This window comes from Pantherophis guttatus, chromosome 2 (assembly GCF_059756535.1).
Source record: "Pantherophis guttatus breed Tessera chromosome 2, ASM5975653v1, whole genome shotgun sequence".
Lineage (NCBI taxonomy): Eukaryota > Metazoa > Chordata > Lepidosauria > Squamata > Colubridae > Pantherophis > Pantherophis guttatus.
The window spans coordinates 105,440,478-105,457,115 of record NC_142064.1 but is presented as its reverse complement, the minus strand read 5'-3'; the positions used below and the strand labels follow the sequence as shown (position 1 = coordinate 105,457,115).

The 16,638-nt window shown below is 42.7% G+C and overlaps 2 protein-coding genes across 2 annotated transcripts in view; one reads left to right on the top strand and one right to left on the bottom strand.

The window, feature by feature from the left end:
- The first annotated feature begins 344 nt into the window (after positions 1 to 344).
- On the top strand, positions 345 to 5,032 carry NDUFB4 (NADH:ubiquinone oxidoreductase subunit B4). Its single transcript, XM_087888369.1, has 3 exons — positions 345 to 595; positions 1,132 to 1,278; positions 4,881 to 5,032. The coding sequence occupies exons 1-3, from the start codon at positions 353 to 355 to the stop codon at positions 4,941 to 4,943; spliced, it is 453 nt and encodes a 150-aa protein (XP_087744495.1). The 5' UTR covers positions 345 to 352; the 3' UTR covers positions 4,944 to 5,032.
- Positions 5,033 to 8,195: 3,163 nt separating this feature from the next.
- HGD (homogentisate 1,2-dioxygenase) overlaps positions 8,196 to 16,638 on the bottom strand; it is a 46,023-nt gene continuing 37,580 nt past the window's right edge. The window contains exons 11-14 of the mRNA XM_087888365.1: positions 12,009 to 12,113; positions 11,626 to 11,752; positions 10,244 to 10,425; positions 8,196 to 8,461 (exon numbers count right to left, since the gene is read on the bottom strand). Of these exons, the coding sequence (XP_087744491.1) occupies positions 8,336 to 8,461; positions 10,244 to 10,425; positions 11,626 to 11,752; positions 12,009 to 12,113 (540 nt within the window). The 3' untranslated portion in view covers positions 8,196 to 8,335. The remainder of the gene's footprint in view (positions 8,462 to 10,243; positions 10,426 to 11,625; positions 11,753 to 12,008; positions 12,114 to 16,638) is intronic.

Below are 16,638 nucleotides of genomic sequence, written 5' to 3'. Positions count from 1 at the left end.
CACTCTTGACAGTGTGCCTTGTTCTTGCATAGCTTTTTAAATGTATAATAAAAGGTTATAAACCTGAAATAAGGTTCTCAGATTGTCTAATAATAGTGTTCACCAACCTTGCAAATTTTAAAATATGCCGACCTAAACTTCCGAATTCTCCAGCGAATACAGTGTACTGGGAGTTGAAGTTCACCACGTGTTAAATTTGCCAAAAAAGTTGAAAAACACTCTTGTCTCCCATTTATTACTGCAACTATAAAGGGATTCGAGGTTTCACAGTCGTTTTTGGGAATTCCGTGCATGGAGTTCTCCACTTTCTTAGTTCTGTGGCGCAGATGAAGGCAAGGCGCCGTGCCTGCGCATGCGTGGGAGAGCAAGCCGAGCCTATGTTTTGCCCTCGGCCATGGTCGTGTCCTCTGTCTCCCGCTTTGCGTCCCAATACCGCCCGGCGCCTCTGGCGAGGTTGCCGCCTCAGCTGGACCCCAACGAATACCAATGGAGCCCCGAGAAACGCCGTGCGGAAGCCGAGCGGGTCGCTCTCCGCTCCCGCATCAAGCGCGACTTCTTCCTGCGGCTTAATGACCCTCGACGGACGCAGCACGTCGTGAGTCGCGGGCGGGGCCGGGCTGGGCTTCCTTCCCGGCGGGGGTCGGTCGTTCTCCTTTCTCGGGTGTCGATCGGGTCGAAGGAGAGGCGCCTACTTCCAGGAGAAGAGCCTGCTCCCAGAGCTTGTTTCTTCTTCCCCGTCGAGGGTAGGATGGAGGTGGTTGCAAGGTCCAGGGAGGTCAGCCCGCTGCGCAAAGTAAAACGGAACCTCGCAACAAGCGGCACCCGGAGTCCCTGGGGATGCCCGCCCCCTCGTTTGGCACATTTTCCATAGGGCAGAGGCAACTCCGAACTCGGCGACTTTGTGGACTTCAACTCCCAGGATTCCTCAGGCAGCCAAGTTGGTTGGGGAATTCTGGGAGTTGAAGTCTACAAGTCTTAAAAGTTGCCGAGCTTGGAGACCTCCGATTATAGTACGTGGTGCAGAAAAAGCCACGAAAGGAGTGATAGCATTAAGGTGGGGGCAGGTGCTTGCTGCCATAATTGACTTCTTTGGTTGTGTAACAGGCCGATTTTTCATTCTCTTTGATTTAGGAAGATCCTGCTATAATTCGTTGGGATTATGCCAGAAGGCAAAATGTGTATCCTAGTTATCGTTTTACTCCTAAAAGCTCCCTATTGAGTCTTCTTTGGGGAGTAGGGCCCTTTGTTTTCTGGTACTATGTCTTGAAAACCACTAGGGTAAGTTTAAAAAGTTTACATCCTTACTTTGCATGAGTATATCAATAGTTGGGTTTGCTGATAGAAGTGACTTTCTGCCTGTAAATGCTTCCAGTGTCTCTAAAGCCTAGGGAATGACATGATGCATAATGCAGCGTGTCCCCTTTACTATTACTTTTGTGATAGCTACCCTGTTTAACCGAAAATAAGACCTCCCTGGATAATAAGTCCAATCAGGCTTTCGAGCACATGGGCTAAAATAAGCCCTCCCCTGAAAATAAGCCCTCCCCGAAATATTTAAACGCATGCACAGCCGGTGCCCGCCATTTCCTCTGGTTGCTTGCCGCACAAACAACACAAGGTGAGAAGGCGAGGCCAGAAGGGAGGGAGGAACATGCCCCAAACACCCCACACACCCTTACCTAATGGCCGCTCCCACAACACTAGCCACCATGCCCCTTCTGTCACGCTAATGGCTGTCGCAAAAACCATTAGCGAAGAACAGGGAGGCAACAGCGGTAACGGGAAATCCGGTTGCAGCCGTGTGGCCGGGCCAACGGCATGGTGCAGAGTCCTGGGAAGCATGGCTGGAAGCGCATGCATGGCCTCGGGCAAACTGCTGATGAGCGGCTGTGTCAGCAGCAGCCATGAGGTGACCACGCTCATCGCCTCCTGCACCTCAAAAATAATAAGACCTCCCCGAAAATAAGGCCAAGCGCTTATTTCAGGGGGTCAAAAGAAAATAAAACCCTGTCTTATTTTCAGGGAAACACAGTATTTTTCTATGAGGGGTCTTTGGTGCTCTCTGAGCTTGCTTGTTTTCTTGCAGATATTTCATTACCCTAACTAGGTAACATAATCAATGCTAGTTAGCAGTGTTGTTTGCTGTCAGTTTATATTCTGGCATCTTGGCTGTCTTGGGGGATGGGTCATAAGAGATTTTTTGGTTGGGCTGTTTATTGATAGCTCTTTGGAAGCTTCTTGATTGGGATATTGCTTACTTGATTGTTGGTCTGAAGTTCTGCCAGCCTCGTGCCTGTTTGTCCTACATAGTGTTTATTGCAGTTCTTACATTGTATGTTGTAGATGACTCTTATTTTTTCTTGAGTCTTTTCCTGAGTCTTTTGGTTTGCTTAGGATGTTTCTACCAGGAGGAGCATCAGCCAAAAGATCCAGCAATCCCAGAAGAAAAAACAGGAGTCATCTACAACATACAGTGTAAGAACTGCAACAAACACTACGTAGGACAAAACAGGCAGAAGGCTGGCAGAACGCATCCATGAACACCAACTGAAGACATGATGAAAATTCTTTAATTTCACAACATATAGACAGATTTAACCATAGTTTCAATTGGGAAAATGTGATTATCTTAGAGACCAGCCAAGTCCAAAAATGCCAGAGAATTTCTAGAAGCCTGGCACTCTGACAAATCAATAGACACATAGACATTAACAACATCTATAGACTATGCAAGGGACAGTCAACCAGCCCAAATGAGAAAAAGACTCCAGCACTTCTCCACCAGTAATCAGCACTCAGATCAGATTAACTCCAAGGTCAACTTCAGATCAACAATTAAATAAGCAATACCCCAATCAAGAAACTGCCAAAGTGTCAGGGTTCCAAGGAACACCCCCAACAAAATAAAGCTCTGAGTCCTGAGGTTCCTCAAAGTTCCAATTTATTAGAGAGATCATTTTGGCACATCTGGGAAAACCTGAATCTGAAAGCTTCCAGGTTTCCCCCACCCAGCTAAGAGTTCACAGCCCTGCCCCACACCCACAAGTTCATCACATTGTCCAATTAACTCTTCACACTCCACCGGATACAATCTTAATACAGTCTGCATCAGACCAGGGAAAAGTCCTTGAGTACGGAATGTTGTTATGAGTAACTTTCTACCGCTCCAACAAAACCCCCTCCCAACTTCCCCAGCTAAAATATGTGGCAGTTTAGAAGCAAAAAGAAAATTGTCTTCCAAAACTGATACAAAGAGCCAGCAGTAAACAGCCCAACCAAAAAATCTCTAAGACCGCTCTCACTCACACAGACAGGCAAGACACCAGAACATAAACTGACAGCAAACAGCACTCCTTACTAAAATAGCACTGATGATGTTACCTAGTTAGGGTAATGAAGCTGTGCAAGAAAACAAGCAAACTCAGAGAGCACCAAGGATCCCTCATTTCAACTCTGGGCTAAAAATATTCTTTTATTGCTACTTTTCTATGAAATTCTGTGCTTGGAAATATCTATATGGAAGGTGCTTATCTCATTGGGCTGAAAAGTGGAAGCCTTTTGAAATCCAGGTCCCTCTGACAATTGATACAATTCATTTCTGAATTTAGAGTTAAAGAGACTCTTCACTGACATTGGAACCCACCTTGAAAAAAATCCTTGGTGTATGCTTCCTCTGATTCATAAAATTATAGTTCACCTATACAATGATCTAAACAAAGAAAAGGGCATTATTTCTTTTTTTTGGCTTAGAAATAAATCTTATTAAATTTAAAAGAAAAGGCCATTAGGCATATGTTTTGAAACTCAAGAGACCTGGAAATTTAGTTGTAGGTAACCAAACAATGAATTGTCTTTAGTTATTGCTGCTGCAAAAAACAAACCACATAGAAATAGGGTAAATACCATTGCTGTTAACTATTTTTATGTCTTTTTAACAATTGCAGTATTTTTATTTCTTTAATCCTTAAAGTTACAGTTTTCTAGATTTCTGATCTATTTACAGGTAGTCCTTGATTTACAACTACAATTGAGCCCAAAATTTCTGTTGTTAAGTGAGAGATTTGTTAAGTGAGTTTTGCTTCCTTTTACGACCTTTCTTGCCTCAGTTGTTAAGTGAATCACTGCAGTTGATAAGTTAGTAACTAAGTGGAAGACTACCTGTATTTTCTGGGGAAGTGTTACCATTAAACTACTTAAATAATACAGAAGTAGCCCTGTGCTATGCAGCATGCTGGTTTAATTTACTTAAGTGGAATTGATAAAATGAATTTCTAACTTAAAATACAGTTTAATTCTATTTGAATTCAGTCCTGAGAAACAAGCACTCAGTACTCCCAGTCTTGATCAGTAACATGATTTACACTGTTAGTTTTATTTAGTTAAATCGATTTTTCAAATATATTTGTCATCATCCTTATTTGTTGTTTGACAGGCAATTGGACCATGTGAAAATAAACATTAAAAATGAAGAACAATATCAACACATTATAGCTTAAAGTGTCTACATTTAGTTTATTCCTACACATGTTTAGTACTGCGATTTTTTTAAAAACTGCAATGTTAAACAGACTAGTATAAAATATTTTAATAAAACAAAAAGCTAACTCATAAATTTGCATTATTAGTTGGATTTTCTCCAAGTAAGGATTGCTGTCTTATTCTGCAGAAGTTGTGGGCGCTCCATCATTGGAGGTTTTCAAGAAGAGATTGGACAACTATTTGTCCAGAATGGTATAGGTCTCCTGATCGAGCAGGGGAATTGGATTAGAAGACCTCCAAGGTCCCTTCCAACTCTATTACTCTGTGATTCTGCTTGGTGCTTGGAAGAAGATTTTTATTTTGAAATGACTTTAATCCTTGCAATTTTTGTTTTTGTGCAGGCTTATAAAGAAAGACTCAAATCAGAAGGCAGATATGAAGAGGGGTTCCGTACTGGCTATTAAGTCTATCTGTGAAACTATGTATGAAAATCTTGTTGGAGAAACTTTATTTCTCTGTAAGTCTACTTTCAAAATAAAGCTTACTAAATAAATTATGGTTTATTCCATGTCAAGAGTATTATTTTATAATGAGGCCTGTTGAATTAATAACAATTATTTTTTAAAAAACAAACTATTTCTCCTCCCCAGTTCCCATAATGGCCTGTAATTATGCCATTGAAATCCAGCCCTTATATGATTGATTTTCCATATCTCTATGAATTTTTTTAAAAAAAATAATTTTAACTGTTTAGACAGTTAACATAATGTTCCTCTCATTTCTTATTTCAACAGGATGTGGGTATTTTCATCTTGAACTGTTCACATCATAATTTATGGGTTTGTTTCAAGTATCTGATAAATTCCTTTCTCAAAAGTTCCTACTGTATTAGTGACAATGGAAAAAAATCCATTGTTGCATCGTTACATATCTGTATGATAGATCCATTTCTTTTTTTAATGTGTTCTGAACTTTCTCTAACCTGGTTTGAATGATGTAAAGGAATTCTCACAGAAATACTGCACTGTGCTGAGTATTTTGAATAAAAATATAACTGTAGAGTACTTCAGATTCAGAGTCATAAAGGCTCCATGAAGAGGAGCCAAAATGGTGACAAACTAGCAGCTTCAGAAATAAGCTTCCAGTTGTACTTCTGGTTTAATCCAGCACTCCAAAATGCTACACAAGGGCAAGAAAAGAACCAGACAAGCCCCAGCAAAGTTACTGGAACCCATAAATCTTAACAAGCAAGAGTCATAAAGTGCGTTGGAATCCATGGAGCCAGGAGCATGGTATCTACCTGCAATTCATTAAAGCAGTCATGCCTTTTCCTGGGATTATTTGGCTGCCTTGCAGTTGCTGTGCAGTTCCTGGGAAATGTGTATTTGTTTTAAGTAATTTTGACAAGGGCTATGTTTGCATTTCCATGTACTATGAGCATCCAGACGCTTCAAGTGGTACAATGTGGCAGTGAGGACAATTCTTGGGGCCCCTAGGTGGCCCATGTAACACCACTACTCTGTAAACGGCCTTGCTGTGGGTTTGCTTCCAGGTACAATTCAAGGTGTTGGTTATTATCTTTAAATCCCTGCATGGGACTTAACCTGGCACAAGTCCAGATTACTTGATGAATTCTCACCCCATTGGAACAGGCTCACCCACTCACACTGGCAGAGGAGGTATGCTGTGGGCCCAGTCAGTCAGCCAAGGAATCCCAGTTGGCATGGTCCAGGAGACGAGTCTTCTCTGCTGTGGCTTCTGCCCTGTGGAAGATTGTGCCACTTGAGATGAGATTGGCTCCCTCTTTTCTCACCTTCTGTCAGGGCCTGAAGACCTTGCTTTGCTGAATGGCTTGGTGCCCCAATAGGGGAGCATCACACTGCAGGTGATTGATGAATTAAAAGGCAATCCCACTTTCCCTCCTGCACATCCTGTTCCTTCCTTTCCCATTTTTAACTATAATTCTATTTTTCATTGTAGTTTCCATTTTTCTTGTCTTAGAAATATTTTTCTTTTACGATTTTAATGTTTTTAATGCTGTAAGCCACCCAGTCATTTTGAAGTGAGATGGGCAGCGAATAATGTTAATAAATGTGTGGGTTTTTCAGTCTGTAGCAATATATAGCCCTAATAAACACCACTTTAATTTGTATAATGGGCATGGTAGTAGTTAAGACAGTTTGTCCATATATAAATCTTTTTTAAAAACATGAATTAACACAATTGTTGTTCCTTTGTTTGCATCTACTTTCCTATATTCTGATTTCATTTACACCCCAGGATAAGCTTTCATGTGGAAATACCTCTGAGGGCTTAGCAGTGCGTGAATAAACTTATCATCCCTACTATTCCCTAAACATTCTAGCCTACTTAGCTGTTTCCTAATGGCAATCAGAAAGGCAACATCTCAACTCTACTTACAAAACATCTCTCTCTACTTACAAAAGTAGAGAGACCCCCTCATTCTCACATTCTGGGAAGAGAGTCTTCATCAGTGCACTCTGGCTGCCATCTGGAGCACATTTTAATAATCTCCAATCCAACCATGTAGATCTCAACTTAAATAATGTTCTTGCCCAACCTCAAAGTCACTTCTCACAGCATCAGTTTTAGCTAACTGTCCAGTGCTGGAATGCATTGCAGAAAGTTTTTGGGGAATGTTTTTTCTCTGCAGTCCTTGTCTTGATTGAGCCTATTTTCAATTGTTACATGTCTCTCCTCCATCCCCAACCATACACTTGACCCTGTTCTGTTTTGGAGTTATCTTATTGACAAGCAAAATTGTAATCCCCTTCACCTAATCTTTTCCTCAAATTCTACTAGGCTAGAAATAATTTTTAAAAAGGCACATATAATATAAAATATAAAAAGCAAGTAATTAAAAATACATTCAGGTGGCCTAGATTTATAGAGGCTGTCATGAAAGCTAAAAGTCAGAACCACTTAGAAATTAACAAAGGTCAATAAAAGGTCAAAAAAAGGCTCCTTCAGATACATTTAAAATAATAAAATAGAAAAAATGGTATTCCCGTAAACAAATTACAAAGTAATTTGGGGTAATAAAGTAGAGCTGTTCAGTTCCTATTTTAGCTTGATCTTTCTAGCAAGAGTTCCACCAGCAATTGTGAAAAGCAGGATTCCAGATGACGCTTAATAGAAATTTAGGGAACATACAGTAACCTTGAATTAATATAAAGTTCCAGATTACATGGACTGTATCATATGTTCCTGATATCTCTTCTCTCTCCACATTCCCCCATTGCATTTTGGTCTGCTATTCGGATTCTGTCTGTCTCCTTTTTCTTGCCTTATCCTTTCCAATCCATCTTTTCTGCAACTTTCGGCAATAGCACCTTTTTCTCTGAATTTTGATTTATTGTTTAAGCAAACAATATATGTTTCAAGAAGAACCAAAAATAAGCAGTTTCTCTCTTTTACCACCCCAATTCTTCTTCCTATCCTCTGCTTTTTCCTAAAAAATAAGTGAACTAGTAGCCCTGAAAATGAGCCTTGTGAGTTAATAGCATTCTTTGCTGATGAAACATAAATTACTGCTATTTTTCTGATTTTCTTTTGCAAAGGAGATAGGCAGAAGTCTACAGTGTTAAACTTAAGTTTTCTTGTGTTGGAGTGTTTTGTTCTTTTTTTATATTGGATATGATATGATGGACTTACAGATATTCCCAATTTCATAATGGACAGTTTTACATGAACAGTTCACATTAGTTATTTTAATTTTTCAGCTGCTAGACATTCATTCTTTCAGATTTTCATACAAGATGGTTAAGACATTGTTCCATGATTTTCTTGAAATACTTGGGAATGAAGAAACTGGATGTAGATACTTCTGGTATCTTCATTTACATTTGGCATTAAAATTGATCTTCAGTGCTTCCCAACATTTGTAGTAATTTTTATCCAAGCTGGTTTTCAGCCCCCACTTGGTCACAGCCAAGCTAAAGGAAGATTCAAACATGAAGGCCTTGGGAAAAAAACAGAAAGCATATTGCAAGAGTAAGTAGAGCAGCATTTGGTTTGAATGAAATGGACAAAAAAAAATATACTGCTTTGCCTATTGTACACTATTCTATGAGCTCAGTGGACAATAAGCATTCACATGAGAATTGCAAAGATTTGTAGTTTTGTAGCAGAGTTTAAAATTGTAACAGGAAATATTTTCTTTAATAAATTTGATGTTTAGAGTGTCTACTGTTTTACAGTAAAAGTGATGGTTTACATACAATCAGAGTTAAAGTCATGCATGTTGAAATAAACTATTAAAACATTTTACAAATATGTATTTAGGGTCTTATGAAAGAGCAAATTGTTGGTTTCCTCAGTTTAGCACAAAATGAGGAATATAGACAGATTTCCTCATTAGAACTCAGAAACTAGCTGTGTTTCCATTCATGTGTACAGTTCTCTTCAGGATTGTCAACACAACTGCTACTATCTATTTCCCCCATTTTAATATTCCAGTTAGTTATGAGATTATAAACTTTGCTTAAAAAAATCTGAGAAAAGAAAAGGCTCTCAATTCCAGTGTGGGCAGGATGAGTTGCTGCAGATTTTACTCTGCTCATCATTGCCAACTATAGGGGGTGGTGCTCATCTCCATTTCAAGGGCCACTGAGCCAGTGCTGTCCAAAGACATTTCTGTGGTCACATGGCCAGCATGACATCACGGAATGCTGTTACCTCCCCACCGAAAATGTACCTATTTATCTACTCGCATTTGTATGCTTTCGAACTGCTAGGTGGGCAGGAACTGGGGCAAGTAACGGGAGTCACCCTGTCACATGGCCCTCAGGTCTTAAATCGGGTTGTCAGCTTACCAGCCAACAAGCCCAGCATCTTAACCGCTGAGATAGTGTGTGTAGCTGTCATAGCCCCAGCGGAGTCCGGTTTGGAGGAGGATGAGTTGGAACCGGTAGCGTTCGACGAGGGTGGCACATCTCCCTTGGCATGTTTGGGAGGCCAGGGGCTGAGGACGATGCTGTCCCAGGCACCTTAGGCATTGGAGGAGATGGTCAACTGGAGGGAGAGCTGCCTGCCCTCATAGACATAGGGGAGAATAGGCTGCTGACAGGCAGTGGTGCTGACAAGCAGCAGATTCCCTCTGATGAGGAACAGCTGCCTCCCCCACTCAATCCAAGGGCATGGAGAGTGGAGTGTAGGCAAGCTCAGAAAAGGGCTATGAAGTTACTCAGGAAAAGGTGGCCCCATCCCTGACAAGAAATACCTAGAGTGGATTGACTTAAGGAGAAGCCATGGAGAGTTAGTCTGCCAGGAACAATAGTTTGTTTCGGCTTACACTTCTCTGGCTTTGACTAGTGCCTTTTGTCTTGCCTTGCTTTGAGGATTGCCTTTTGCCTTTCCTGTCCTTGAGAACTGCTTTTTGCTTTGTATCTTATCTTTGCCCTGAGGACTGTCTTGTGCCTTGCCTTTGCCTTGTGGACTACAGTTTGCCTCGTGGACTCACTTAGCCGGGTGGACTAGACCTGGGACCCTAGACCTTGCCCTGTGAGTGTGCTCCTACTCTGTGGACTTTTTTGTTATATGCAGGTTGTTGTTTGGGGGAATGAGGCGGACTGCTTTCAGGGGAATGTGGGGTAGAGCCTTACTGGTTGTTGGATGGCCATTTGTTGGAACATTTACTTAGAGCAATCAGGGCTCTCTAGAGGCCTGCCTTGCCTTGATCCCCTGGGTCATAACAGCAACTTCCACATTAATGTGAAAATTCTTAGATTTTCCAAACACTCACCATAGTTCCCTCTGCAATTTTCTCAGGCTCCTGCTTGCTTGTGCTGGCCTTCTTAAAACATTCAGCGTCTGGTCCATGCGGTATCATCATGCTGTGCAGAGTAGCTCCTCCTGGTAAAAATCCTTGTTCCTTTGCTTCATAACTCCCCTTGATCAAGCCCATAAATTCACTCATACAGTTTCCTGTGGATTTTTTAAAAAATCTTTTTAAATTTATTGAGATTTGACCAATTAAATTTTGGTAGCTTAAGTCTGGCATGAATTTGAAATATAAAAAAGACCAATATAGATTTGGTATTTAGCGTTTAGTCATGCAGAACCAGAACTGTCCAAAGTCCCACTGGGTGTTGTTTTTCAGAACAAGCAAACACCAGGGTATTTGTTCCCTCCCTTCACTTTAGTATATACTGTATTTCCAAAAATTGGAATTTGCAGCCCTTTATCAGGGATCTTTCAGACATCTGGCCTCGTTATTAAATTCTGTTAGTAAGTCTTCTGTATCTTCAAATACAGATAACCCTCGATTTATAACAATAACTGAGTCTGGAATTACAGCTGCAAATTGTTGGGTTGTAAATCAAGGCAGCACATGATTAGATTTGAAATTACTACCATTTTTTTTACAGTTCTTAAATGAATTTTTTTGCTAAGCAAATCCATTTCTCCCAATAGCTCTTTTTGCCAGAAACTGGAAGTAAATGCCAGAAATTGGCAGAAAATGTCACAAAATGTGGTCACGTAATTGTGGAGCACTGCAAATGGCTATAAAGGTGAGGTAGTTGCCAAGCATCCTAAATGCAAATATGTATGTACAGCTGATATAACTGAAAACGAGTCATAAGTAGCTTTGGTGTAGGACAATGGTATCAAACTCACAACGGACATGTCATCACGTGACTTATTGCAACTTTCCCCCCCCTTCACTAAAGCGGGGGTGGGCATGGCTAGCGCATGACACATCCGGCTTGTGGGCCACAAGTTTGACACCCCTGGTGTAGGAGAAGAAGAAGCAGAACCTGGGGGCACTGTCGAGAGGAATCAGCTTGGAATCATAGAGGTGACCATTGACTAGATTCTTAGGCAGGGGTATCAAACTCGTGATGACAAGTCATCATGTGATGTATCGCAACTTTTTTCCCCTTTGCTGAAACGGGTGGGCATGGCCAGCATGTGATGAATGTGCCCCTGGGCTGGGAGTTTGACACCTCTGTTTTTAGGAATAGGTATAAGCAATAAAACAGCTTAACTGGAACTTAACACACAGTCCTGATTCTTTGTTCCTAACATTTGAGGTGGTCTGTCATAACTTCAAGCAATTGTTAAGTGACAGTAAGTCAGAGACTATCTGTATGTGAAATCACATAGCAAAAATGACATACATACTGTGATAATAAGGTGGACGGAAAGTGTTGTTGGCCACGACCCAACGGGGTGGAAATATTACAAAATCTGCAATTGCCACTCCAGGACGGGTTGATTTTGCTGTTAAGACAGTAAAGATGGAAGGATCCTAAAAAAAAGTGGGGTAGGGGGGAATTGGTCATTATTAAAACGGTTATGCTAATCTGAAAAATCAATTACATTTAAGGCAAATTCAGAGTCATAACTGTAAATCATAATTAAATTGTTTGAGTTCCGTGTAAATTACAAAACAGAAACTTGTAATTTATTTCAGGCTTTCTGAAATCAGAAGTCAGCTTTGTTTAATTCAAAAGGACTAACCAAAGTACTCTTAAGATCAGAACTAAGACCTAACAAGAACTTACTGCATGATCAAAAGCCACAGAATTTATGGCCATGAAATTGCTGAGATTGTACTTGTATGGTGTGTAATTCCCATGCCAAGCCACAACGTTGAAGGGAGAGCAGTTCTGTAAGATTAAACAACACAGCTATCTTCAGACATGGAAAGTATCTAATAACCAAAACCCCATTAAAAAAAAATCATACGGGGTGGGGGGTGGGAGGTGGGGGTGGAGAGCTTAGGAGCTGACAACATAGATAAAGCATACAGTAAATTTATAATACAAATTACCATTACAATAAAAGTATAATGAAATACAGCAGTGAACACCCATATTTTCCACTTTTTCCAAAGGGACTCCACCTTGGGAGTGTATTTTTGTATTTTCCTTAAAAGCATTATCTGCCAGTAATGCTCCTCATCCATTGGTAATTGACCAGCAAAAGCAAACTGGAAAACAGCAACTCATTTTGCTGACTCCCATAGTTCCAATAAAGGTGCAATAAAAGTTTTAGATTTTAAAAAGAGGCAGCATAGTCATACTCCACTCAGTATCAAGGATGCAGCTGTAGAGATGGTCAACAGTATTAAATATCCGGGGGTGCAGATAACTTAACAATCTGAACTGCTTTCTCCACACATCATCCTTAGTGAAGCGTGCAAACCAGCGTTTGCATTTCCTGCGTCATATTAGGAGAACACATCTTTCTCCTTCTGTCCTGGCCACTTTTTACAGAGACATGATTGAGAGCTTTTTAACAAACTGCATCACTGTTTGGTTTGGTGGTAGCAGTGCCTCAGATAGAAGGTCCATACAGAGAGTGGTAAAGACAGCCGAGAAGATTATTACAGATTAAACACTCTGCCTGAAATCTGTTTTCTCTCAGATTACAAATTAATTAATTAATTATAAGGGACCTTATAGGTCATCTAGTCCAACCCCCTGCCCAAGCAGGAGACCCTATATCATTTCTGACAGATGGCAGTCTAGTCTTTTCTTGAAAGCCTCCAGTGATGAAACTCCCACAACTTCTGAAGGAAGTTATATTATTATATATTATTATAGGAAGCTTGCTTCCTGTTATTCAGGATACTGCTTATAAATAATATGTGCTCTGGCCCCCAGAAGCACCCGTTTTTGGCCTGCAGAGTGCTTTTGGGGGTTGGGGAGGGCGAAAATGCGATGCGCGGAGCAGTGGTTTATTAACCATTAAGCAGACTAGGCCAGTGGTGGGTTGCCCCTGGCTCGCACTGGTTCCATAGAACCGATAGTAAAACCGGCAGGAGGCTCTGCCCACCAACCCCAACATCATCAGAACGCTTCTGTGCATGTGCAGAAGAACACAAGTGAAGTGAGCGCGCGCACACGGCCCCATTGCAAACTAGTAGTAAAGGTAAGTAGAACCCACCCCTGGACTAGGCACGTGCTTAGGGCACCAGGCCCAAAGGGGGCACTACAAAGTTTTATGTAGCCTAAGCTTGGCTTTGTACAGTATGTACAAAGGAGGGGGGCATCAAGTTTTGTCAGTGCTTAGGGCACCAGTGAGCCTTAATCCACCACTGTCATGGAGGGTTCAGGAGCCTCAAAATGGGCCCCTTTTTGGGAAAAACAGCCCCGTTTTTGGCAAAAATGGGACATGTGGAGCCCTGCAAAGTGCTTCTGGGGGCCGGGGAGGGCAAAAACACAATGCACAAAGGATTTGGGATCCCAAAAATGGGCCTGTCCTTGGAGAAAATGGGACGTGCAGAGCACTGCAGAGTGCTTCTGGGGTCTGGGGAGGGGGAAAACATGACACACAGAGGGTTTGAGACAGGGGTGAAATGCTCCTGGTTCGAACCGGATCGCCCGATCCGGTAGCGATGGCAGCGGGTGGTTCGGAGAACCGATAGCAAAAATCCCTGCACCCCCCCCCACCATGCCCAGCTGAGCTGTACTATCATCAGAGGCTTTTTTTTAAAATTTTAAAAGCATTTTTTCTACAATCTCTTCCGAAGAAAAAATGCTTTTAAAAGTAAAAAAAAAAAATCACGCGGCTCAGCTGGAATCATCAGAGGCTTTTCAAAGCATTTTTTTCTGCAACCTCTTGGCCAAAGAGGTGGTAAAAAAAATGCTTTGAAAAGTCTCTGGCAACTCCCAGCTGAGTTGCCTGATTGGCAGAGAGGTATTTTTTAAAATGCCTCTCTGACGATTCCAGCTGAGTTGCCTGATTGGCAGAGGCTTTTCAAACCATTAGAAAAAATGCTTTGAAAAGTTTTTTTTTTTTTAAAAGTTGGCCATGCCCACCCAGTTACATTAACTCCCCCCACCAAGCCACGCCCACAGAACCGGTAGTAACAAATTTTACATTTCATTTGGTTTGGGAGCCCAAAAACAGGCCTGTATTCGGTCTATAAGACACATCAAAATTTTCACCCACTTTTGGGGGGCAGTGCTTCTTATACTCCGAAAAATACGGTATTTATTTATTTATTTATTTATTTATTTATTTATTTATTTTTATGTAGTGCATATTGGAGGTGGTGACCCTTTGAGAGCTGTACGCAATGAAATTTCATTTTAATGTATGCCAATTAGTGTACATTCAAAGTGACAATAAAGTTATTCTAAATTCCACAACTTCTGCCTAAATAATCATGGCTGGGATCTTAAGCAGCATGCAGAAAACTCTCGCACAGTAAGGCAGATAAACTACTAACTATTTTGTTAGGAGATACAGGATTACCATTTAATTCCATTTGCATTTTCTGTTCTTTAAAGACACACATTTTAATAATTTAAATACCATTTATTAAACTTGTATGTCACTTGACTACCAACAAGTCAATGATTTTTCATTTTTGTCTTCTATTTCTTATGGGTAGGTACATCAAGCGCTGTTTATATTGCCATGCAGCATGCACACATCCTTGTCCTCCCTCGCTGTAACCTAAGATGTATACTACCTATGAACTTCTTGCGCTGCGAGATTCCCCCCTCTCGCAGATCTGGCCCTCCACATTATCAAGAGCCTACCTCAAGGATGGGTTTTGGGACCCAGAGAGGTGGCATGTGAAAACCAGGGGGTTGTGGGGTTTTTTATCAAATTTTTTAATTAAACTTTTAAGGGGTCCCAGGGAGGGGGAGGGTCGAATTAGAACTCGGGTTGTGGGTTTGGGGGAAAACCCACAAGGGGGAGGGTTCGGTCTGGCCTCGAAGTGCGGCGGGGGGGGTGGGGGACCTGGGGTCGAGGGGGGTGTTAGAGCTCATCCGGATAGTGTTTCAAACATCAGTACTGTGAGTGGGAGGGGTAGATATGGTGGGAGCAGGGGGCCATATCATGTTAGGGGAGCGCGCACCCGCTGTCTACGAGCGGTGGCATGCTCCGGCCCCCTAGGCTCCACCCGTTCTCCAGGTTGCATAGACCCTCAGGGCCCAGGCCTTCGGCTGATGCTGTGCAATGCCAGGTCCGTAGTAAATAAAGCCCCCCTCATTTGTGATCTTATTCAGGAGGGGGGTGCGGACCTGGCAGGTATTACGGAGACCTGGTTGGGCCAGGAGGGGGGGGTTCCCCTCGTTGAAATGTGCCCACCAGGTTTCCACGCATTCCATCAGCCAAGGTCACAGGGGAGGGGCGGGGGGGTAGCGGTTATCATTAAAGAAGGCCTGAGACCGAGGGAGGCCACTGTTCCTCAGACGGCCGGCTGTGAATCCCTCCTTGTGAAATGGGGTCACGGGGTTCAGAGGGGTTTGCTGATCACGTACCTGGCTCCCTGCCACGTGGCAGCAGCCCTGCCTGAGCTACTCAACGTCATCGCCGCGGTGGCGGTTGATACCCCTAGGCTTATGGTCATGGGGGATTTCAACCTGCCGTCCGTGGGTGAGGCGTCAGAGGTGGCTCAGGAGTTCATGGCTTCCATGACAGCCATGGACCTGACCCAGTTAATTCATGACCCTACCCACACGGGGGGAAACACGCTGGATCTGGTTTTTGTCTCTGGACAGTGGTTGAGTGATCTCGAGATAGGGGATATAGTCATCAAGCCCTTGTCATGGTCTGATCACTCTCTCCTTTGTCTCGATCTTCGAACCGCTACACCCCGCCGCAGGGAGGCGGAGCCGGTAAGATGGTTCCGCCCCAGGCGCCTGATGGAACCTGATAGGTCCCAGATGGAGCTTGGGCCATTCCCTGAGGCTCTGGCACACGCCTCGACTGGAGACCTAGTGGCCGCCTGGGATAGGGCGGCCGCTGGAGCTCTGGACCGAGTCGTGCCTTTGCGGCCTCTGACCCGGCGCCGATCTCATTTAGCTCCTTGGTTCACTGAGGAGCTGAGGGAGTTGAAGCGCCGGAAAAGATGCCTAGAGAGCAGTTGGAGGGCCAGTCTTTCTGAATCTGACCGGACACTGGTAAGATCTCATATTAGGAATTACCTAGTGGCAATAAAAGCAGCGAAATGTAACTATTTTGCTGCTCTTATTGCGTCATCAGATAATCGCCCGGCCGCCCTGTTTAGGGTGACCCGCTCCCTGCTCCACCAGGAAGCGCGGGAGGACCCCTTGGAGGGTAGAGCCGAGGATTTTGTTCAGTATCTGTATGACAAAATCACTCAGATTCGGGAAGATCTGGACTCCGACTGGGTAGTCTCAGGGGGAGGGACTGGGGCAGGTCTTGAGA